The sequence below is a fragment of the Labeo rohita genome, chromosome 23, assembly GCF_022985175.1.
Source record: "Labeo rohita strain BAU-BD-2019 chromosome 23, IGBB_LRoh.1.0, whole genome shotgun sequence".
Classification (NCBI taxonomy): Eukaryota; Metazoa; Chordata; class Actinopteri; order Cypriniformes; family Cyprinidae; genus Labeo; species Labeo rohita.
This window is the reverse complement of record NC_066891.1, coordinates 20,880,148-20,906,869: the sequence shown is the minus strand read 5'-3', so window position 1 is coordinate 20,906,869 and position 26,722 is coordinate 20,880,148. Positions and strand designations below refer to the sequence as shown.

The 26,722-nt window shown below is 36.9% G+C and overlaps 1 protein-coding gene across 1 annotated transcript in view; it reads left to right on the top strand.

The window, feature by feature from the left end:
* The window catches only part of ntsr1 (neurotensin receptor 1 (high affinity)), a 42,586-nt gene extending 16,300 nt beyond the window's left edge, over positions 1–26,286 (top strand). Inside the window, exons 3-4 of the mRNA XM_051096123.1 lie at positions 11,162–11,246; positions 20,494–26,286. Coding sequence (XP_050952080.1) covers positions 11,162–11,246; positions 20,494–20,743 — 335 coding nt within the window. The 3' untranslated portion in view covers positions 20,744–26,286. The remainder of the gene's footprint in view (positions 1–11,161; positions 11,247–20,493) is intronic.
* The last annotated feature ends 436 nt before the right edge of the window (positions 26,287–26,722 follow it).

Here is a 26,722-nt window from a genome sequence, read left to right as displayed (position 1 = left end):
CGACTACATAGCCTGATAAGTGCTCAAGCGCACACAAAAAGGCCTGCCAGGCACATATAATAATTATGAATGTGTCAGGAAAAAAAACACCAAGGAGACTGCAATAACGTTTTAATAATCTTTGTTTTCTTTCTTTGTTTTCCATTTAAGAGATAAAGTCAGCGATACTGACTCATCATCTTCGCAGTAGTGATGCACCTGTATGCGTGTTTTATATAGTTTACATAACCTGAGAATATTTGTTTTCTATTTGAATTGGTTTATTTAAAAGTAGACATTTCACTCTCTATAGATACATTTTTCATGTCTCTAAGTGAAAAGTGAAACAGACGACATTGTCATTGGACCTCTGCATTTAACCCATCATGAGTGCACACACACAGCCATTAGGCCATGATTGCCCCTTAGGCCATGACTGCCCCTTGGGCCATGACTGCCCCTAAGGCAAGTATACACATAGTTTTGAAGTTTCACGCTCAAGTTCACAGAAACCAAGATGACAGAAAGAGTGCCGTTTGCTTTAATTATTTTACAAAAGTGCAACGTTTTGTTGTTATTCTGAGCACACCCAACTAAATGTAGAGTCTTTACAGATTCGAAAAATGTATAACTTTTAAGAGAAAATGATCGCACTGGGGCCTCCATCTGTCATGCAGTAAGTGCACTACAATTCAGCTTCCTCACTCCGCACAGGCACTTCAATAGCGCACATTTTTCTAGGTTAACATTAGACTGAGCAGCCATGTAAAGTTGCTACTAGATACATCTTTCAGATGAAAAGTCATATTTGAGGTTGATGAATGAGGTGAGCGATGTACTGTATTACCACATAGACCAGTAGTTCCCAACCACGTTCCTGAAGGCCCCCCAACACTGCACATTTTGCATCTCTCCTTTGTCTGACACACCCATTTCAGGTCTTGATGAGAGGAGATGAGAGGGTCTGTATTACTTACTACTGGAGAAAGCGTATTGGCTAACTTGGATCACATGTTCCTTAATGACCAATCACATTACAGCCTTGGCGTCACTGAATTTCAATCAGAGTTGTGCGACACAAAACGCCATTTACGGATACCATAAGAATGAATGAGAAGTGCTGTAAGCTGAATCCCACCTGTCGCAAAAAGTCAGTGACTTCTTTTATAAAATGGTACTTTTTTGTGGTAAAATCTAAAAATAGTTAAATCCAAAAGTATTGTTTAGTGTAAAACATGTTGAAGATTAGCAGATAGGCTGTCGAGTTATTAAATGATAAGCCGTTTCCTCCAAAAAGCTGTTTATTCAGCGTAGTAAAGTGTTAGCTTTAGCCGTTACGCTTTTTCAGCCAATGGTTGCAGGCTTGCCATCTAGTGGCTTTGCTTGGAGTCTCTACTAATGAGCTGATGATCTGAATCAGGTGTGTTTGATTAAGGAGACATGGAAAACACGCACCCCAACTGTATGAACAATAGTGCATATCTTAAATTTGTACAACAGCCAAACAGTCCTCAAATCTGATTGGCCGAGCATCATTCCAATACACTCCAATGATTTTACTGGATGATTTTACTGGAAGCATAATATCCCAATATTACCATGATCCTGTGCCAGCAAGGACTGGTTAATGTTAAAAGTGATGTTTAATGCAATATGTGTTCCGTCAGGTAATGTATTTTGTTTGTTTGTTTTTTTCTTTTGCCTCCGCATAGTGCATTAAAATTACATAGGGCACACCTAGCTGTGCATTATCCTTGTTTTTCCACATTCCAGACAGTCTGTCAGTCTGTCTATTTGCGATTAGGATTTTGGGTAGGAATCCTCCCTTTCATTTACCTGGAAACCTCCACAAACTACCACAAAACATCCATGCCTGCATGACAAACAGTCTTGATGTTAATATGAGCTACAGCTTCAATTTACCTCTATTATAGAGATGCTATTGAAAACCTTTAACAAACACTTGTCCTCCTATTCCACTCTGTGGTAGAATGCGTGTGTGACCGTATTATCATTATAAATGTTGTGCAGTGTCCTATTGAGTGTACTGATCAATGAACAGAACTTTAATAACAGCCTGGTTCTCTCATTTAACCAAACACAATCTGTGTATGGATAAATATGTCCATAAACTCTTCATGGTGAAAGAGTGCAAAGCAGGACAAGGCTGAGTCACATGTATGTTTAACACAAAACACACCTATTATAAAGCTTATATTACTGCACAGGCTCTCTATGCTGCCTTGCTTCTACGAACAGCTCAATTTTCTCTACCCACATCTTATTCTTTCATTTTACAGGTAAATGAAAACTGGATATTGCATGCGTGGGATGAAAATGATGTTTACTCCCGACGGCACTTTTCTAAGATTTCATACCATTGTTTGGATTTATAAAATGTTTTGTGCTGGTGTAACAAGGGAGAGTCTTGATAGACAGGAGCTAAACATATGTACTGCCATATCTGTTTGATTTAACTTAATTTAAAAAGCCATTTAATTCACTTTGGACTTAATAATAAACAGGAAGAACATGTATTTTTTCATTAGAGATGCAGTTGAGATATGTACCCTTGGGAAGACTCTAGAGCTAGTTTGTTTTGCCAGTTGACTGCTGCGTCCATTAAAAGGTCAGTGTACAAAACGTAAGACTTTTAACTGCTCTCACACCAGCTTTCAGCACTATGGGGGAGACAATCATTTCTAAAACCTACTGTTTATTTATTTTACTGCATCATAAAAGAGTGTTTGATACAAATTTGTGCCAGAATCGCCTTAAGGGTGCCAAAAGTAACCTGAATAATTTAGCGGACTGAGGGAATCACATGAAATGTATTATTTTATGACAAAATACAGTTATACTTTAAAACATTTCATACATCACTTCCTTCCTTTGTGAAAAAATAGTAACGTAATGTAGGCCAGTTTTAAAAGTGCACTTTGTAATGACGTCAAAAGAAATGCTTCGCATTTCTGCACATGTGCAATTAGGCTAGATCAGTTTTAAAGTGCTGTCTGTGGTTGAAAGTATTAATGCATGTAAGTGTTTGTTTTCCCAACTAAATTGCATGTTCTCTCACACTTGACCTATCTTTAATCAGTTATTTCCACATCCCATTGTAAGCTGTTCACGTTCTCTTCTCATTGTTTCTGATCATGCAGTGTCTGATAGATCCAGCAGAGTTTGCTAAGAATCAAGCAATTTAAGACACTTCATCTGTTAGCGTGACAGCGTGAGTGGGTGAGGTGATCCATAGTTGATGTAAGAGCCTGCAAATTGCTGACTGAAAGACTCTAATTAACGCAAATCTGCAGAGGACACTTTCTTGTGCCCTGCAGGTTCATACAGGGTCAGAGAATGTTGGCAGTGCTTTTATCAATTCTTCTCAATTTATCTAATGTCGGCTCCACTCGCTTCTACATCAGCTGAATTTGAATTTATAGGGAGCGCTGTTAAAGTTCGGAATCAGAATTACTCACTTTCATTCTTGAACTGGATCCAATGCAGGCACTTAGTGAGACATCTACAGAAGTTCATGGCAGTAAATCTGCATCAAAGTTCTGGTGGTGTTCTGTATTCAAAGTTCTATAATGAAAAAGAAAGAAAGACATCAGTTTGTAGGCTAGTGGGATTTGTAAGGACACTGAACCAGAGCAAACCCTTTGCATATATACACATCTTACACAGTTAAAAGTGCGTGCTCATCTGTGCTGTTACTGTAAACTAAAACTATTAAAAGTGTTGGTAACACTTTATTTTATGGACCAGTTCTCACTATTAACTAGCTGCTTATTAGCATGCATATTGCTAGTTCATTGGCTGTTTACAAGCGCTTATAAAGTGCATATTAATGCCTTATTCTGCATGACCATATTTTAGACCATATTTACTACCCCATAACTAAACTTGAAAACTACCTTACTAACTATTAATAAGCAGCAAATTACAAGTTTATTGAGGCAAAATCATAGTTAATAGTTAACAGTGAGAACTGGTCCCTTTTTTGCTTGTTTTGCAAAATAAAATAAAATAAAATAAAATAAAATAAAGAATTGTTGACTTGGCACTTAACAAAAATAAATATGTTTTTTAGTAAATAAAATTAAAAAATTAAATTAAAATTAAATTAAAATAAATGTTGACTTGGCACTTAACAAAAATAAATACATTTTTGGTAAATGAAATGAAATGAAATGAAATAAAATAAAATAAAAATCGTAATTGTTGACTTGGCACTTAAAAAATATATATATATTTTTTTTTTTACTTATTAAAATAAAATAAAATCAGAAATGTTGACTTGGTACTTTAAAAAAAAGTTCAAGCTGAAGTACTAAACTTGTTAAAACTGAAATTTAAATATAAATACATTAAAGCTATATAATTATACAAAAAAACAAAAACACATTAAAATACTAAAATTAAAAATTAATAAATAAAAAACTAAATCAAAATGAATAGTAATGAATAGTGTCTAAATAATACTAAAATAGCAATTCTCAGTCAAATGTGGATAATTTGCTGATATGCAGTACAAGTATTTAAGCAAGTATTTCTAGAAATTGCAACTTTGCATCTGTTGTGATGACCTGGACATTTTTCTTCGGTATGAATATTTATAATTAGTCTGCAACTACTTTGTTTCTTTTTGTTGTACTTTTATAATTATCTGCTTCATTTATTAGCTATCAGTGTTAGATGTGTGAATCCTAAGACAGAAACATAAAGAAATTTCACTGTTGAGGGAAAATCTCTTACTGAATCTTCTTAGTGACTGTGCATTTAAGAAAAAATGTCCTTAGAGATGACATTTAGCTGTAAAACAACATTTAAGGACGAATAAGTCAAACAGCAAGAGGAAAGACATTGTGACTTATGGATTCACATTTATAGAGAAAGGGAAAAAAAGAGAGAGGAAGATCTATTCTTGCATTTAATGTGATTAGGTGCTCATCTCGACCCGGTGCAAGAACTGTGACAGGAAACGTCACTCTGACTGAGAAAAGGAACCAACATCTCTGGTCCTTTTCAGATGCTAATAATTGCTTCCCACAAGATATTACACACTATTTAGTTGTTTCTCTCGCAAATATGCCTTACACAAGCTCCATGAATAATTTAATTTGCATTTAGTTAATGAGTCTTAATCTGCTAAATGAGACTGACCCCCCCAAAAAATTAAAATGGGCTGGATGCAAAATTTAATGGACAAAATACTCAATAGCACTGCTTAATTACCATATTCGCAACCTAAAATAATAGAACTAATTAGGTCTTATCAAAGCACAGCACCAGGCAAGATTTTTGTCATTTGTGAATGCAATTATGCATCTAGTGATTTCAAATGAAATCAACACAGACTGGTACAAAAACAATTTTTTTGTTGAAAATACAGCGTTGTGTGGGCAAAAAAACATGTTTGTATTTTGTACACATTATTTATTTGTGTCAACAGCGCTGTCTGAGGCGTTTTTCGTTTTTTCTGAGGCATAATCCTCTTCTGTGTGATCTGTCACTGATCTGTATTTATGTTTCTTTATAAATCCAAAGCTGTTGGGAGGAGTGGGATCAGCCAGGCTTTGAGAATAAATAAAGTCTGACTGCACACACGTATCACACATGCATGTACCCAAATGCCTTCATTCAGTATTTCATTTTAAAGTTAATCAGACAAATGTGTATTCATGATTGAATTTCTAGAATTTCATCCATGGCTGTGGGCCAACAACGTCCTGACACATTAACATTCAGATATGGAGTGACTTACTTGTTTACTGCTCCATTAGTGATAAGATAAGGAGAAAGACAGGTGGAATGAGGAGAAAATGAAATTCATCAAGGAAAACAAGATCGTTTAGAGTGGTGGTGAAGGATTCAAATTAAACGCAGCGAAAAAGTTACAGCCTAAAGCGGTCGACCATTTTGCTGCAGTGTGCTGAAATGAGCAGAGCAACATTTACAAAAATGTTACGTAAGAATATGAACTTTTTTACTTTGATAATGTGAGCACTGAGATTGCTTTGATAAGCAATTTTGGCTCTCGTAATTATTTTACTGCTTATGCGTCTTAATAAATGATCAAAAGAAAGGACAAAGCTTCCACTCTAATGTGATTGCTGGTGGTGGAAACCTCTGATAACTGAGACAGATTGCCATTTTCAAAAGAAACAAACCGAAGCCAATATTTATCTGTCTCCAGCTTCCTTCTCTTGGGCTTTATCTTTTAATTGCTTCTCGTCTCCTATAAAGAAATACAAATTCAATTTGGGTAACCAGAAGGAACCCTGGGCAAGATTTAATCATTCAAAAAAAGCAGAACAAAACAGAAGGACTGTTTTTCATATTATTGGCAAAAGTAGAGTGATGTTAGTCAGCATTTCTGATGACATTTCAAAGGGAATCCCTTCATAAATCTCTCTCTTTCATAGACAAATGCACACAACTGTACACACACAGCCATTAAAATCACCATCTGTGTGACAAATGGGTGACTAGTTTGATCCAGAAAGAAATTAAATGCCTGTGGTTTTAGCACTTCTCTGTTTTGGCACTGAGAGATAAACAAACAGGGAGCTGTACTGTTTGGCTGTAATGAATGGATTTGCTTAAAGGAGAAGTTCACTTTCAGAACCAAAGTTTACAGATAATTTACTCACCCCCTTGTTATCCAAGATGTTCATGTCTTTCTTTATTTAGTCGTAAAGAAATTATGTTTCTTGAGGAAAACATTTCAGGAGTGGACTTCTATGGTGCCCGCGAGTTTGAACTTTCAAAATGCAGTTTAAATGCAGTTTAAAAGGGCTCTTTTTCAGCGAAACAAAGCGACCAAAAAAATTAAAATAAAAAATTACAATTTATATACTTTTTAACCTCAAATGCTCATCTTGTCTAACTCCCATCTCATTTTCTCCTCCAACTTCAACGTCGTCCTATGTCTACGACGTACTGACCCAGTACTGCCCCAGTGCAAAGTGAACGTGCAAAGAAGGTCCTTTACATAAAATGGTAAAACAGTGATGTAGGATGATTTTGAAGTTAGAGGAGAAAATGAGATGGGAGGTTTTTGACCTGCCCTAACTGTATTTGTCAGGGTGTGGGTTACAGGGATGAGAGAGAGGACTCAAATTGCAGGACAGAAGGGCTTTATTAATAAAATAAAACAAAAACAAACAAAACTACCCCAAAGGGGAAAACACACTGGCTAGGCAGGACAAGGCTTGACAAAAAATGGCAGGACACAGCAGGGTATATACGACAATGAACTTGCACGGGACTGAAAACACAAGGAGAATAAATGGGAAGCAAATGAGGAGGGTAACGAGAGAACACAGGTGGGGCAAATGAACCAATAATCAGGTAACAAGGTGGACGGGGTTAGACAAGAGACATGAGAGCACATGGCACACGGAAACAAAACAAAAGCCATGTGCTCACACAAAACAAAATCACTAGCCATGTGCAAAACAGGACACGAACACGCAGCTAATGAGAACACTCACATGACAAACAAGAATAAAACAAAAGAAATCACTCAGCCAAGAAACGAACTGTGTGCAACAGAATAGAACACCGAAAGAATAAAAAACATGCGGCCAGAAACAGGTCGTGTGTCCAATAAAACAAAACACACATGGACAGAGGAGCGCACGGGCAAACTCGAGACCGCACGCTCCCACAGCAAGAACATGGAGCATAAGTGTCCGAACCCCGACACGAAACCAAAACTTGAACAAGACATGAGTGCCGGGATCTAAACACCACGTTCCAACATGAAACAATGCACACAGACAAGAGAGCACTCGGCTTCGAGTGTACAAGGAAACAAGACAAGAAGGGAGCGCCAGGGCTCTGTCAGAAAACCCATGATTAAACTAGACAGAAGTGACAGAACCCTGACAGTATTGACCCGGATTACACAGAGTATGCATGTGCATCACAGAGCTAGACAAGATGAGCATTTGAGGTTAAAATGTATATGCGATGCGATCTGGGAAAACCTGTCGGATGTTATGCTGGGACGTTTTCAGGAAATTCGAAAAATAGGTTGAATGTCAATTTTTTGACAGAAAAATAGCGATTTATTGCAGCAAGCAGAAATTACTGTCTTTCTCTTATGTTTAGAACTCGCTGAGGAGGTGCTTTCTCTAAACACCACAAAAACAGTTAACCTAACAAAATAAACCATGTAACATATTTAATAAAGGTGAATCAATGCACATTCCCTGCCAGTCCTGTGTAAACTACAGCACACAAAGTTTTTTTCATTTATTTATTTTTTAATATTGTGAGGTGGCGGAGCGCAACAACGCAGTCTGAAGTACTGTAGTTGCTCACTTAAACGATCTTACTCATCTCAGTCTGCTCAATCTGGGTGATGTCAGTGCCCTAAACAATGTTATAAATGACTATTTCACTTCAAGGGATGAAAGATCAGATGATAAAGTTACTAAAGAGGACTAGTCCGATGGCAGTCTGTTAGCCTATAGTGAGTGAACAGCTGTGCTGTGCTCGCTTTTCTAAATGTAAACTACAAAGTACACTTTTTGTGCTATCTAAGCATACAAGGGGTGATCAAAAGGTCAGATGTTAGTCTGTGAGTGTAATCATGCAGTGCAGCGCTCCTGACTTGACAGATAGCTCTCGTTAAACCCTGTTAAGTGAAAGTGAAAGGTTTCTCACTTTAAACCAGTTTTTCTCAAAATCCCATTCCTGAAAATTATAGCTATCAGCCAACTTGAGATAGCCATAATTTTGGTTACGTTGAAGCTATGGACAAAATAAACAGTTTTGGAAAGGGCTTGAACCCAGCTTTCATATGGTATCAAAACCCCCCAAAAAATTCACCATGTGTTGGGTTTTCCTAGATCGCATCACATATAAATTATCAATTTTATTCAGAAAATAGCGATCATTTCACTAGATAAGACCCTTCTTCCTCAACTGGGATTGTTTAGACTGGGATTTGAGTTATATTTGTCAACAGCTTTACTGCAGTTTGCCTTTTCAGCATTATACAGTAGTTTCAAAGTAGTTTCCCCAACACTGAAAAAATTCAATGCTTTATTATACCAAAGGGTCCAAAAAAAACACAAGAAAGTTAGATAAACTCTTTAGATAAATCAACAAACAAATAAAAATAAAATAATTAATATATGAATGTTTAATTATAACAATAAATGTATTAATATATAAATATTAAAGTATTAAATATATTTTTTTAAATATTACATTATAATAAAATAAATGATTTAAAAGCAGTTTAAAAACTAATTGGCAGAAATTCTTTTTATAGGTATTTCAATACAAAAAAAATAGACTATTAAATGATTACTAAATGCTTCTGAATATACAGTGCCTTGCGAAAGTATTCATACCCCTTCATGTTTTGTTATGTTGTAGCCTTATGTTGAACTGCTTTAAATTACTTTTTTTCCCACATCGATCTACACCACACCATAATGGCAAAGCAAAAAACAGTTTTTCACATCTTTCCAAAGTTATTAAAAATAAAAAAGTTAAATTATTCCATTGCATAAGTATATATATGGGACAGTTAAAAAATTTAACTCAGGAGCATTCATATTGCATGTAGATGTTAATACACTTCAAGCGAAGCTAACCTGTGGCAAATTAAACTGAATGGGTATGATTTGGAAAGGCACACACATTTTAATAAAAGGTCTAAATGCATGTCAGAGCAAAAACCAAGCCCTGAGGTAAATAGAAAAATAAATAACTAGCAGCCTCATGCTGTGGGCTGTTTTTCAGTGGCAGGGACTGAAGGACTCGTCAGAGTAGAAGCAAAGCTCAATGCACCAAAATATCGAGATGGCTTTAATGAAAACCCAGTCCAGAGCATTCAGAATCTCAGACTAGGCAGAAGTTTCACCATCCAACAGGACAATGACGCTAAGCACACAGTAAGAGTGGCTTATAGACAACTCTGAGAATGTGCTTGAGTGGTCCAGCCAGAGCCTGGGCTTGAACCCAATCAAACATTTCTGGAGAAACCTGAAAATGTATGGCTGCCTCATCCAAGCTCACAGACCTTGAGAGGTGAAGAATGGCAGATAACTGCCAAATGCTGATGTGCAAAGCTTGTCGCTCCATACCCAAAAAGGCTTGAGACTGTAAAGGTGCTTCAGCTAAGTACTGAGTAAAGTGTATGAATACTTTTGCAATCTACTTTGATTGCTTTGTCATTATGGTGTATGGAGTGTAGATTGATGTGGGAAAAAAAGTAATTTAAAGCTGTTTAACATAAGGCTGCAACGTAACAAAACGTGAAAAAATTAAGGGGTATGAATACTTTCGCAAGGCACTGTATTTGAACAAGCAAAATATTACTAGAATAGAGAGTGTTTTAGTTCTCCCTAACATTTAATAGTCTTTTTTTTAATAATGAAATACCAATAAAATATAATTTCTGCCAATTGTTTTTTAACAACATGGCCAAGGAGGTCAATAATACCTGTAATATGGTAACATTCACATTCATCTCATGGGATGCGGCAGATCCGTTCCAGTCGTACATGATTTGTAATCTGCCACATTTGCATTAGGTTTTATTCATGAAACACAAGCAAAGTGAATTGCTATGTAAAGTAATCTGTTTTTTAAATTATCATATTCAACTGTCTGACAATGTGACAATTTGCATACGAATGGTTTTGCATACAGTTTACACAGAAATTCATTCTGCTTGTCTGCTTTCTGCTTATAATGTTGAAGCTAACTAAAAAATAAATGATATGGACATAAAGTGTGAGGAAACAGAACTAGGAAGCAAATGTGTGCCATCATTGCCTCACACTATATGAGAGATCAATAGCTTTGTGCCTCTAATCAAGAGCCTCATACAAAGATACAACAGAGATTAGTAAGTCAATCCCTGCTTGACTCGGATCAGACCTGGAGGGGAAGATAAATTGAAACAGGATTGGTAAAAAATGAGACAGATCAGAGAAAAATAAATGGCTCATGTAAAATTGGCAGCTACAAATCCATTTCTGTCTGGAAACAAATTATGAGTCATCCATTTCTACCAAATGTGACTATTACATGCTGAAACCACCAGCAGGGCTCTTGAAAACTGTTCATTTACATATGTTATTACACAAAGGTGGGAAAGTTGCTTATTATGACTATGTTTTACCTATTATTTTTATTTTATTCTCCGCAGGTGCCGTGGTCATTGCTTTTGTGGTGTGCTGGCTGCCATACCATGCCCGAAGACTAATGTACTGCTATGTCACTGAATGGACACCGTAAGTTTCAATTCAAAGACAACTGAAAAATCACAACACAATACATAAAAACTGTAAAACATTCTCCCAAATCTTCAGACAAGTGCACAAATGCTGCTTATAGATGCACAGTGTAACTGCAATTCTCAACCAATATCAAATTCCTTTGTTTTTTAGAGACAAAGTCGCTGAAGTCCAGGAGCTCCTTATAAATAACATACAAAGTCAAACGAAAGAAGAATAGTTATAGCCTGTAGCTAGCTCACCGCACACTACAGCTCCACAAATCAATGCTTTGTTCTGGGCAGCGCCCACCAACAGCAGCGCACATAAATCATGACCCATCTGGTTGTGGTAGTGATTTCTGAGAGTTTTCTTCAATGATTTAGGGCCGGATCGATAAATCTGTGCCATATGCTCCTACACAACGCTTATAATTCATATAGAGCAGCACTGCATATATGGTGCAGACTAATCCGAGCAGCTTGTCAGCTTGTACATGTGATTTTTATCGGTGGCTGACTGCACACAGATTTATGCTGTGGTGAGATTCTTCAAGCATATGCTGATAAATGATGGGACGCTTTTATGATTCAGTACACATATCACCTCAATGGAAGTCCAATGTCTGGAAAAACATGGCATTTGAATCCTTGCTGAAAAATGCACAAGTTTTGCTAATAATTACAACTATATTTAGAAATATAAGTGGTGCTTGCCCATTCAAACTAGTTTAGATTAGACAGCACAGGCCAACTTCTTTGTAATTCTAGAGTTTTAGAATGTAATTTGTGGACTGGAGTTTTGTCCTTCACAGAGTTAAAAAGCTTCTGCTTTAAAAAGTAATAGTACCCCTCTACTTAGTAAGCCACGCAGTTTAGTTATCAAACCAAAGATTTAAAGGGATAGTGTTGTGTCCACTGTACTAAAAAAGGAATGCATCGTTCTGTTCACAGAGACTGTTTGTCAATCCCGATGCATGTCTGATTGTGTTGTGTGATCGTTTAGTCCTGCCTAGAGCAGTGGGTTAAAGAAGTAGAGAGTAACAGTAAACAGCCTGATGTTAGCAAAATCTCTGGTGTCGTCACATTCATTTAACAGTACATTTTGGCGACGAGGATGGCTGATTTTCATTAGTACCTCCACCACCACCCTTCCTTGGTCTCCCAGGAGATCCCCCAATACCATGGCCCCACTGGCTTCACTCCTTTGGAACATATCTAATCGCAGCTGGCCTCACGGAGGTGAGCGCAACTCGGAAGAAAGAACTTCTCCAACACTGCCTGGGCGCGGAGGGACAGCGAGTACTCGTAACAATAAGCGACACTACCGAAGCCTCTTATGACCGGTGTTTTACTCTCCTAAATGAACATTTTGCGGCTCCACCGAGTGTTTTGCTGTGACGGTTTATATTCCGCCGACGTCACCAACTTCCCGATGAGTCCGTGCATCACTATGTGGCTAATTTGCGAGGGCTAGCGAACTCGTACAAATTCGGGGAGCTGCGCAATAAGATGTTCTGTGATCAGCTGATTGAGAACCGTAATAATAACAACAAAACTAGAGAAACACTGCTGTTACAGCCAGATGACCTGACTCTATCTAAGGCAATAGCTATAGCTTTTCAAGTGTAAAGTGCTGCTGAATGTGCAGCCACACTCACGAGTCAAACAAAATCTGCACACAGCCATATAACTATTATGGACACAACCCGACCGGTCAAGCAGTCACCCAACAGGGGCACAGAGGCATCTGGAGAGGTTCCCAACTCAGTGATGCAACTCTCACAACAACAGTGTAGACGTCCACGTCAGAAACTACCCTGTGCTAATTGTGGATCTTGTTCTCATGCCACCAGAGCTCAAATCTGCCAAGCCCAGGGCATGTCATAATTGTGGAAAACAAAATCATTTCGCCAGTGTCTGCCGTTCAGCCTCAAATAGACTACAAGCCAACACCAATCAGTCCTCACCAGCTATCATCCACAATGTTACTTCAGGTCTGGTGCTGTTTAAATCATGTACTGTCATTGTTAAATGACATGTGTGTCCTATTGCTGCTGGATACAGGGGCCAGCGTTTCCCTGCTAAATGCAAACACCTACAATCAGTTCTTTAGCAAGCTTCCACTGGCCACACCCTCTACAGCCTTATGCGGTTATGGCGATTCTACAATTGCATTACTGGGGTCCCTTTCATTGACCGTTGTCTATGGGAAAAGATCACTACCTTCTTTTGTCTTTCATGTGGCCCACAAAGGAGCAAATTTAATGGGGCTGGACTTATTCTCTGCTCTGGGGTTCGCCCTAGTGGACACAGAGGGGGCAGCTGTCCTAACGGTGACTGCACCATGGCAGCAGCAGCTGCCAGCACTGTTTGAAGGACTGGGGTGTCTCACTTCATTCATGCATCAGCCACTTATTGACCATTCCATCACTCCGGTCATTCAGCCACTGAGCCACATTCCTTTGGCGCTGCGGGAGGGCGTGTCGACAGAACTGCAACGTCTACTGAGCACCAGCATCAAGTCTGTGGATGCATCGCCTTGGGTTTCAAACCTGGTGGTGGCAGGAAAAAAATCTGGAGCCTTACGCATCTGCGTGGACTTACAGCGAGTCAATAATGCAGTCATTCCTGATAAGTACCCTCTGCCAACGACAGAGGAGCTCACAGGTAAATTTTATGGCTCCACAGTGTTTTCTAAGCTGGATCTGAGAGAGGGTTATCTGCAGGTGCCACTTCATGCAGACAGCAGTAAAACTGACAGCTTTTGTAACACATGAGGGGGTCTTTCGGTATACCAGGATGCCCTTTGGTCTTACCTTCACCCCTTCATGCTTTCATCGCTGGCCCGAGATCTTCATGCCCCTCAGCTCAACGTCAGGACTCTTTGTCCCCATGGCCGGTGCGTAACAGATCTCGGCCGAGTTACTTGAAGGACTTTGTCGCCACCTTTCATATGTAGACTAAGTTTTGTTGGCTATGGCGTGTGATTGTAGGGTTAGTGAGTTAATGGGGGGGCGATGTTGTGTCCACTGTACTAAAAAAGGAATGCATCGTTCTGTTCACAGAGACTGTTTGTCAATCCTGATGCATGTCTGATTGTGTTGTATGATTGTTTAGTCCTGCCTAGAGCAGTGGGTTAAGGAAGTAGAGAGTAACAGTAAACAGTCTGATGTTCGCAAAATCTCTGGTGTTGTCCCATTCATTTAACAGTATAGATAGTTTACCCAAAAATGAAAATTCTGTCATTAATTACTCACCTCATGTCATTCTAAACACGAAAGACCTTCATTCTTCTTCAGAACACAAATTAAGATATTTTTGATGAAATCCAAGAGCTTTCTGACCCTGTATAGACAGCAACACAACTACCACAATAAAGGCCCAGAAAGGTAGTAAGAACATTGTTAAAACAGTCCATATGACATCTGTGGTCCAACCATAACTTTATGAAGCTACAAGAATACTTTTTGTGCACAAAGAAAACCAAAATAAAGGCTTCATTCAGAAATTTCTCTCTTAATTTGTTTTCTGAAGATGAACTAAGGTCTTTCGGGTTTGGAACAACATGAAAGTGAGTAATTAATAACTGAATTTTTATTTTTGTTTACACTATCCCTTTAAGGCAACTTAATAAGCCAAAATGTAATTCTGTTAACTTTAAATATGAACAGTAACAATAGTAATGCTTGTCCACACAATGAAATACATGATTAATGATGAGTATGAGATCTGTACATTTCAGCTGTAGTATTGATTGCAAAGTTTACTTTTTTTTTCCAAGCAGAAGTCCTTTAATATTTGCCAGTGAGCCGAGGCAGTGCTTGATGTTGTAGTACGTTTGATGTTTTAGTAAAGCAGAAAAAAACAGAAGATGAGAAGTGAAAATATGAGAGGAATCGAAGATGCTATGGGAGGCAGCATTAAGGTTTTGATACAAAAGCAATATGATGACAAATTATTTAAAGTACTATAAGATTAAGCCATTGTAAAATTAATCAAAATGATCACGGTTAAAAAAAATGTGGATGCTATGGATGAATACAATCCTCCCAATGTCAGTCTACCAGTTTTATTTTTATTTATTTAAGGTCTTTTTAGTTATTTAAGTATTATTGAGTATGAAAGGAGACTCATGACATGTCTTGAACACATGCATTTCAATATGTCAAACTAAACTGCTGCAGAATCACTCCGGTTGCTGTATAATCTCCTCAACCTCCTATACAGCCACTGAATTCATTCATCATTCCTTAAAAACAGAAAAGGGAGTCAGATTTATGGTTCTTCCAAGTCTAAGTGCTGTTTAGCTTTTTCTCATGCAGGGCTCATCATCAATGTCACCTTAGGGACAAAAGCTTCATGCAGATGACCAACTAATTATTATCTTTAAAGATACATTGCATATGAATTATTATATTCATTATTGATACTTTAAAGGCCTTCAAGCCGAAAGAGTAGTCTTCAGACTTTAAATACATTTAATAAACAACTTGCGAAGACTGAAATTATGATAAAAGCATATGGTACAAGTGTAAAATGCATGTATGAATAGCTAAAGGGCAGACATCAGTCTTTTTGCTGATGATTTAGGCCATTTGTATCTTAAGCCGATAGCCATCTGATGTGTTTTTTTCTTTCCTCTGCTGGGTTTCAGAAATAGTGCTTTTTATTAGCAGATGAATGTGGATATTAAGGTCATTAAGGTCAGGCATTGTTACTGGCTTAGATGGCATGGCCACAGGCTGGTTACAAAATGCCTGATGTATGTTGCACACAAAAATTGTAAGAGGTTTTTGAAAACATCAAGCCCCAATTTGATTGGCTGGTGTACTGATTTTTATCAGCCCTAAGGGAAAGTTGACAGTTTTGTTTACAAGGTTCCAGGCTGCTACAATGAACACAATCAAGGAAAAACTAGTTTTAAGGACTGTGACATTGAATGTTAATACCCTTGCTGAGCTCATAAAGATTCATTGTGAGTCTTCTGTGGATATGCTATATATCATAATCCTGATGTGATCAAATATCACAGGGATGATGGATTATGAATATGACGTCTGCCCAGTGTAGTCAAAACCCAATTTCCTTTTTTTGTGTGTGATGACGAGACATGAACCCAAGGGATATAAGATTGTTCATGAGATTGCACTGGGGCAGGTCAAATGCAACATTCATTTGAAGCATTTCACATTATTATTACCCACACACATTCAAATCACTATGCAAAATCTTCCCTTTTTTCTCTCAGATGCTCCTGGAAAAATTGCTGTCTCTTTCAGCACAACAAGATTTCAATTTACATGGGCTATAGCATATGCATAAACATTTTATGTGTATCCACCATTTTCCTAAGTAACTGATGGGTGCCGCTGTGATGAATTCTAACTTCCATTTGGGTGCTGAAGTCGGTCTCCATAGAAATCCATTTTAAAATGGGTAAAAAAGATAGATTAAATTAATTAAACTAAAATTTCTTCAGTGTAACTGAATACAAAAATGTAATAAAAATGTAAAAAAGCATTGCCTTACAGCGTTTAAGTTGAAATACTGTGTGTGAGATAATGAAATAAAGTGTTAAATTAAAATGTGCTCTTACCATTTCGTGGAAAAAATCCCACAAACTTCGTCCTGATTGGTAACTGTGCATAGGCCATTCTACAGAATTGGTTCAAAGTCAGAGTTGGAAATGACTTTTCCACAAATTTTGCATGTATGCAAATTGCATAATATCCAAGGTACACATTTCTAGTAATTGTGCAGTTAATTCTCATCTTGTACGTTCAGGACGTTTTGGAATATTTGTCTTCTTCCCAAATTTGTCACTACTGAAACCATAATATATCATTTAATAAGAAGGGTTATATTGACCTATTCAGATTTTGCTTACATTTTCCTTGTAAATATTTTTTTATTAAAAAGTTTTCAGATGTAAATCAATTCAAGTGTGATTTATGAGATTTGTTGTATTTTGAATCCAGTTTTTCTTTGTAAAAGGCAAAATATTGATAATACTGATTTCAAACTTAAGGATTCATTAGTTTGAATATACATCAAACCAAGCACTATCATAACGTCTAAGTTGATAATTCAGTATACATTATTTTTGCCAAAACATCCCATGTTTTGAGAGTGACTGCCCATTTTCGGTAGTGACATTAATGTTTTGGTAGCGACCACATCACATTACAGAATTTTAACTTGCATACTAAAACACTACTAAAAACATACTAAAATACTAAAAATTGGCATTACTGTACTGAAATTTAGTTTATTTCCCCCAAATAAAGGATTACATGTTCCCACTACCGAAAACAATGATGACAAGTTTTGGTCGTGACTGTTACGGTAGTGACAATTTAACGAGATAACACCCCAAAAAACAAAGTGGTCACTACTGAAACGTCACCAGATCTTTTGGTCATGACAATATTAGATACTTTGAACCTAGCTCAGCAATGCTAATCAGCACATGGTTAGCTAGCACAGTTCTAAACAGTGGTACCCATATAAAAACTAAATGCTATGGAATAACTTCCAAAAAACTTTTAATTATAGTAAAATGGTGTTAGGTAGTGACGTTCCTTAAAATTAAACACTGATTTTTCATACTTTTGAACACATTTACCTAAAAATGATGGGGCCTATCTACTAACCTACGGGTGTATAACATCAAAAGTCGCTTTAAGTCGAACACACAGAATGCCATCTTCTGGATTAAATGCACTCACTTGTTGCGTGCATATGATTTAATTTTCACAACCTGCTAACTCACTGCTTATTTTGTTTTGGATACATCACTTGTTCTCTTCGTGAAATCATGTCGCATAGCATCGCATCTAGTTATTACTTCCTGATTTTGGTTCGTTTAGAAGTATTTGGTCTTTGTTGCATTTATATTTCATTTGAACCACAACAGATTTCATTTGGAAGCGAGCTGAGACCCATCTTTTTAGCGGTCTTGGTCCACTTGGGTCGAAAGGCAGTGTTCACACTTACTCAAATGAACCAGACTAACAGAGCAATCACACCAGAGTTCATTTAAATTGAACCAAACACAACAAGTGTGTACACACCCTAAGATTTCAATACTTAAATGCTTTTTAACTTAATGTGTTTTTGGTTGTGGGACAGCAGTTTGCACCAATTATCTGTATATGTGCCATCATCTGTTTTCAATGCTCATTAAACAGGTAATTTACTAAAAAAAAGACGGTTATTGTGACACCGTAAAGTGATAAAATTATGGTGCCATGTGCTTTTTAAAACCATTTTCATAGGTTTAATGTTAAATTATTGGCTTGGAAAATAATAATTTGACTAGAAACACCACAAATGAAAAGCATCATTCTAGTCTGGCAGGACTTCTGCATTCAGGAAAATGGCGATAGGGATGGGCGATATACCCAAAATAGAGCATAACTGCCCTGCTGAAAAAACAACTAAAACCAGCCTTGGCTGGTTGGCTGGTTTTAGCTGGTTTAAGCTGGAAGTAGCTGGTTTTAGCTGGTCTCCCAGCCTGGCCAGGTTGGTCAGGCTGGTTTTAGCTGGTCATTCCAGCTGGTCTCCCAGTCCAACCAGCTAAGACCAGCCTGGAAGTGGCCTAAAACAGCCTGCTGACCGGCTATGACCAGCTAAGATCAGCCTGGATGACCAGCTAAAACCAGCCAACCAGCCTAGGCTGGTTTTAGCTTTTTTTTTTTTTTTCAGGAGGGTGAGTACACACATACAATGTAATGACTGTTCAATGTTTTTTTGTTTTTCACTGGAAGCCAGAGGGCGCCCTTGCGCAGAAACTCCACATATGCTTTATATAGCAGAAGTAATATTACCGTCTACGCTCCAGAAAAATCTCTAATCCAGTAATTGCTGTAGCTGAATAAAACACAGATAGAGAAATTTTAACTGTGGAAACTTGACAATAAACATATGATTGCTACAATATGTTTGTGTTCTTCAAACAATCTTGGGTAATTTTATAAGTATAAAGTATATTTATAATGCAATGCTAATCTACTTTTATAATACTGTAAAATAGCATGATTTCTGCCTCATTCTGTGATTTGAAGCCACGTCTGATCGCAAAAGGTTATTTCAAACACTCAACTATGTTATGAAGTTAATTTTGAGAAAAAAGCATGTCAGTAAATGATATCTTTGTTGGACAACAGATTTGGAAACAGGCTCAAACACATGCAAAACTGTATCGCACATGTGCTACTGTAGACTTTATCGTTATTATCACGGGCAGACTAATTCTTATCATGAGAAAAATTTTGACCAGTATATCGCAAAAGATATCGCCCAACCCTAACAGTGGATATGCTACAAAAATCACAAAGGATGTATTTATTTGATTAAAATACAGTAAAAACAGTAACATTGTGAAACATTTTTAGTTTAAAAATTATTTTTGGAAAAAACTATATTTTCAGCATCATTATTTTAGTCTTCAGTGTCACATGATCTTTCAGAAATCATTCTAAATGTTCCTCAAGGTTCATTTTTTATTATTTATGATGTACTATTAACAGTTGTGTTAATGTTTTATAAAAAGCATGCTGAATAAAAAGTATTCATTTCTTTAAAAATATATTAAATGATATAATACATATGGTATGTTGTAGGGAAATTGTGACCGAAAGAAAAAGCATGTTTTAGAGGAAAGATAAAATAGATATGAACTAAGCATGAGTCATCTACAGCCATTAGCAAAAAGTGTTTCCGGTTTAATAACAGCCTTTTATCTGCAACATAGAGCAGCAATGGAGAGAGAAGTAAAGCTGAACACTGTGATTTCTTTGAAAGCTGAAATTGCTCATGCACACCATATAGCATGATGTGTGTCTCTGTGTTATTTTATGTAAAGGGAAAAAAGGATTGTTTGAATTTATCATCATGTATATTTTAAAAAAGACACTATTTTTATCAGCAATTAATCTACGTAGATGAAAGATGTTTAAAACTCACCTTCATAATGACGACTCTTTGATGTAGCTGCTACGAAGGGGGACTGAAGCTTTCAGACTTCAAAAAGAGTAAATAAATGATAAAATTGAAAGTTACATATTGAAAGTGTAACAGAATTTTTATTTTTTGGATAAACCATTACCTTTACATTGTTATTCCAAAAATATATTAATTTGGTAACTCATTTAATTCACAAAATTCCAGTTCTAGTTCAGATTAAAGCAGCTACAAGTAAAAATATTTTATATGCATGATAATGCTATACCAACAAACTGCACTTTTTTTCTCTTCCACAGTGCTCTCTACGATTTCTACCACTACTTCTACATGGTCACCAATGTGCTCTTTTATGTCAGCTCGGCCATCAACCCCATCCTCTACAACCTCGTCTCTGCCAATTACCGGCAAATTTTTTTTTCCACCCTTCGCTACCTAATCCTGCCGTGCCGCCATAAGAAACAGAAGCGCATTCTCACCAGACACTCTATCAGCATCTGCAGCAACCAGACCTTCTCCACCAATGTCATCAAAGAAACCATTTACTGAATGTTGTCAAGATTCAGCCATTCCATTCCTCTATTTCACTCAGCCAAGGAGAGACCGGTGAAGCAAAGAATGTTTTCATATTGAGTTATTATTACAGGAATTCATTATGCCCATGCTAGTGAATCACCATATGGAGCTTTTAAACAGTGCAGAACTGGCACCAGAGACAATGTTTGTAGGAGGAAATGTAGCACAAAACACACGAAAAAAAACAAAGAACAATGTGTCAGAATGGTGTAAATACAAAAAAAAGCTTATGTATATTCAGATGTTCATAGTTTCTCATTCAAAGTATAAATATATCTATGTTGTGCAGCTAAAAGAGTGAAAAGAGACAAAAATATTATGAAGGGAACAGACTGCAGACAGTCACTGTTGTGTACACAGTCGTTATATCCAGTTTATATAATTTATCAACACTGGAATATTTGTGAACACAAGGACAAACGCCATTTCGAATTTTATTTCATTCACTGGCACACAACAGGGGCTTTCAAAGCGGAGGCTGCCACATTGTCAAAGAAGTGACTTTTGCTCGCAACACACCGAGACACTGTCACCATTCTGTCGCCTTAGCAACAGTCTATGTGCAAAAAAGGCAGTTCTCTTGTGTGCAAACTGAAGAAGAACGCAGGATGACGAGCATAAATGATTCTCTCAGTCTAAAGCAGCCTCATTTAAACACTGCCTTGTTCTGCAATTCGCAGAGAGAGGGGAGAGTCTTTAAATTGCAATGATAGAATGTGCAACAGGCTCACTGGGAAAACGTGCCTCTGCTTACATTTTTACACAACTCCAAAAATGTATTTTGAAATAGAATTCACTGCAGTTTCTGTCTGAAATGAACACTAGTTTTATTCAGTTTTCACAGATTATGATTACAGGGGCAGATTATTTCATAAATGCTTTTATTAACACAGTTTTAGGGTACTTCAGGGTTAATAAAAGCATTTTATCTGCAACAAGTAGTGCAGTAACGGAGTAAGAAGTGAGGCTGAAATAAGACTAAATATCTTACATCATTTCGCTTATCTAGTAAATGCATCTTGTTTTAAGAATTTTTAGATATTTTGACTAGAAACAGTACAAAATTACTAAGTAAGATAAGCCTCTTTTTTGCAGTGTGATATGTGCCTGTGTTACTTTATGTAACAGAAAAAAAGGAATGGTTAAATTAAGATCAATCATCATTATAACTATGTTTGTTTATACACACAAAATGTAAATAGATCCTATATTTATCAGTAAAACTGCATATATGAAAGACATAAAAGGAATATGTTTAAAATGAACATTTACTCATGTTCGTACCAACTATTTTCTATGAATGTGGACTGAAGCTTCCAGACGTCAACAAGAGTAAATAATAAATTATAAACGCACAAATGAAATGGTGACAATTTAAATGTATGAGTAACCCATTTGCAATAGGGATGGAAACTATTCACTCTGTAAACTCTGATTCTGTAAAAAGCAGAACGGTCTGACTTTAGCTTTATGAAACTACACTACATAAAACATGTGAATGAAACAAAAACAACAGATGAGCTGAATGAGAACACAAATTCACTCTCTGACAGCAGGTGGCGCTTACGGAACAGCTGCAATATAGCGTTTCCTTGGTTAATGCTGTTGCGCTTATGATAACCTGATGATAACCTGATCTCAAGCGCAGAGTTGCGCTTATGATAACCTGATCTCATGATGAAGACACAAAATACTTACCTATAAGGCCGCGTGTCCACCAAAGCATTTTTCCCCACGGCTAGCGTATTTCGATTTCGATTGTTCTCAATGGGAGCACAGTGTTTTTTAAAATGCCAGGAGCGTGCCGAGCACTGAACGTCTTTTTTGTGCTAAACGTTCGGATGTTTTTTTCTCCGTGCCGAGAGTTGAAGAATGTTCAACTTTGAGTGAAACGCTGCGCTCATCACTGTCACTTTCTAGTCAGCCGACCAATCAAATCGGAGGAGGGGCGGGACTAATACTGATCACCCTGCTTGTGCTTCGACTGAACAACACTGGAGAAGTTAATATTGCTTGTCTCTGAGTATTTATGTCTTTACCAGATGACAGAAAATGCCAGACTACCATACTATTGTTAGGACAATTAATGCTTGGAGAAACATTTTTATTCGCGATACGTCTGCCATTACTTAAGCAGATAATCCGCATCATAACAACCATAGCGTCTCAATGGAAAAAAATGCTACTTAGGATATGGAATCCTTGGGTACAAATCCCATGAAAAACATGACTCACGATGAAAAAGCTGAAGAGATCAATAAAGCTGAGAGATCGAAAAAACAAGCTAAAACGGCATGATTTTGTTTTTACATCACATTCTCGCTTTTGTTCATACTATCGGGTAGGTTTACGTGTAGTGCAGATGGTCGTTATTTGAAAATGTCACAGTGCATTAGAGTTATAGCGCCACTTAATGAACATTTCAAATCAGAACTGCAGTGAGTTCAAAAACAAATGCCACATAAAACATACCATATGTATGTTTATCTGTTCCTGGGGGGAAAAAACAAACACTCTTTTAGCGCCACTCAGTGGACATTTCACATCGAATATGTCACGAAACGCACATGGCAGAACATAATTGGTATCTTGCGAAAAAATTCCCACAGGTACATTTTTGTCATGAGATCGGGCCCGCTTACGAACATTATTTTAATATGCATTATACGGAGGCAAGAAAAAAAAAGAAAATACCATCTAAACTTTTTTGAAGACAGTCAATTCCCCTCAGAGATGGATTAATTTAACTCTCACCCCTAATTATATTGCAATTCGTTTAACATCTCAACTGACTTGAATCGTCACATATTTGAATCAATTTTCAACTTGCTTGGGGTGCATTGCTGCAGCCCAACTTTGAAATAATATATTTATTTTGCATTCTTATTCACAAAATTCTGCTTCAGGTTCAGGTTAAAACATCTAGTAAAGTGAAGTAAAAAAAGTATACTATATATCTATAGTATATCACTACAGGTGATACATTATTTTCAAACTTAGAGCATTAAAGAGATAGTTCATCCAAAAAATAAAATTATGTCATTAATTACTCGTCTATATGCCGTTTCAAACCCATAAAACCTTTATTCATCTTCGGAACACAAATTAAGATATTTTTGATGAAATAAAAGTGCTTTCAAACCCTCGATTGACCTCAAGGGTAGTACCACATTCAAGGCCACCACATTTATATTCAAGAGTTGTTGAATAAACTCGTTATTTTTCTTTTTTGTGTGCAAAAAAATATCCTTACAGTTTTATAAAATTACGGTTGAACCACTGATGGCACATGGACTATTTAGTCGATATTCTTGGTAACTTTCTGGGCCTTTAACGTGGTAGGATCCTTGCTGTCTATGCAGAGTCAGATAGCTCTTGGATTTCATCAAAAATACGTTTGGTGAACTATCCCTTTAACCTTTTAGCACCACTCACCAGAACATTTTATTTCCATTGCATGCCAAATTTAGGTTAATCTGTTTCAGGAAAAATTGAATGTGTTTTTAGCACTAATTGTTATTTCACTTTGAACGTGTCACAAATGTGCAAGAGGCAGCTTATCATTTTGCACAGACGTCACTACAACCATGGTTTTCCAATGAGCCTTGGTTGAGAATATGTACAGATTAAGGAAAGTGTAAAAGCAGCACACAATAAATGTTCAGCTCATCTCTTATAAACTCTGTTTAAAGACTTCTGGGCACTTTTGATTTGAGCTTCATATCAAACGTGTGTGCCCATAAGTCACAGAGAACCATTTAGAGAGATATGAATGGACTAGAATAGTAGATAGAGAGCCTGTGACAAAGATAATAATAATATAATGGATAATAATAGATAATGGAATGTGATCGTACTAAAGAAAGCCAAAGAAAAATGGGAAATTTGAGACTGCTGTTTTTTTCTTGTGCCTTAGAGGTGAGGATGAGTAAGATGACTAAGTTCTCTAGTTCGTTGTGCAGTACAGATAACTGATTTTCCGTAATATCATGTTGATACAAAGTTACACTAAAAAGGGTAGAAAGTGTTTAATGTCCACCTGACATCTAGTGGTGTGGATACTGATGCCATTGGCCTGTCACAATTAATATTATCCACAAGTGAATTTATTCTATAACAAAGTAGTTTTAATATAAAATAAGTAATTCATCTGGTCATGTGATCGCATTATGGCCGCCCCATTATTCGACCAGTAAAGCATCTGTTACACTCTTAAAAATAAAGGTGCTTCACGATCCCATAGAAGAACCTTTTTTGTCTAAATGGTTCCATAAAGAACCTTTAACATCTGAAGAACCTTTCTGTTTTACAAAATGTTCTTTATGGTGAAAGAAGGTTCTTCAGATTATAAAAAGGTGAGAAAGAGATGGTTCTTTAAAGAACCTTTGACTGAATGGTTCTTTGTGTAACCAAAAATGGTTCTTCTATGGCATCGCTGTGAAGAACCCTTTAAAGCACCTTTATTTTTAAGAGTGTAGGCTCATGATATTTGAGTGGTATGAGTGGATATTTGATGTATATATTTGGAAAACATTTTAGTGCCGTCTTGTTGAAATCCATCCACATAAACCATCATGAGTGAACTCTAGAGAACATGGTGGTTATTCACAGCAGGCAGGAAGCTAAGCACTTGAGCGGAGTTGTAGACCAGTGTGTTGAAGTATACTGAATGGAAAAAGAGTGCATAATATGAGGGTGTGATGGTCAGGGCTGTAAGGGTACAGAAAGCAACATAAGAGAAAGAAAATGAGAAAGCGAACAGCCTGAGAGACCACCTGCTGAGGCTGCAGAGAAAACAAGACCAACACAGTAAGAAAGGTTAAAATGTTTGCTTGATGGCTCTCTGGAGTATCATGGCAAATAACAGCCATGTGTCACATGAAACAAACTCATTTTCAATCATCGTCGATATGACTTTTTATTGTGATTTTATTGTTGTTGCCTTCAAATCCATACCTTTCCTACGTGTGCCTGAAATAAGGCTACACAATAACTCATTTTTATGGCGCTAAATTGAGTGTTTTAGATCAGTAGTAATCAGATTCACAGTTTACATGCCTTTAGACTGTGCCTCCATGCTCATAGTGTCATGAATCACAAAAATGAATTCAAAACCCATCTGAATTGATGTTGAATCAATATAATGTACATCCCACAGTTGATGTTGTGGTGTTAAAATAAATATGTTAGTACTGCAGTTAATACTGGATTTAAATAGTTTATTGTTGGTGTTAATGTGTCTAGTTATTATTTCCGTAATTGAGACTGAAATTCAGATTTTTATGATGTATTCATTTTAAAGGGGGGATAACAAATTGTTAAAAAAGCTTTTCTTATAAATCACGCTTTAAATGTTTATGAAGTTTGTGATGTTTAATAATGGATTTCCACCAATCCATTATAATCCACTAAAGTTTAATGAGTTTGTTTTGCAAATAAGTGAATAAAATGGAATTATGTTGTTCTTGTGACTCAATTTGTATTAGTCAGATCATTAAAATAAGTAATACATCTTTTCACTGTGTATTACTCATTCTAGTATTTCATTTAAAACTAATTAAAGAGGCATTACACACACACACACACACACACACAAATATGAGACATGCTAAGATTCTGCCATTGAGTCTAATCAAACAAACATGCAAACAAATGGCTGATGTGGTTGACCTTATCAGACTGTCCTCAGGTAATGCCCAGTCTGGAGGTTGTCTAAGGTCTGTGATGGATGTGATTGTTGAGGTGATTGGATCCCAAAGGCTGGAGCAGCACTGAGAAGCAGTCAAACATAATTGAGCTGTTCAATCACTTCTGAGATCCAGCTCTGAAGCTGGGGGCATCCTTAAAAACACGATAAAAATAAACCTCTGACTTTCCAAACTGTTTGACGTTCACAATCAGGGGAATTCAAGGATGCTCCAAGGCCAGTCCATTAGTTTTTATCCTATTTTC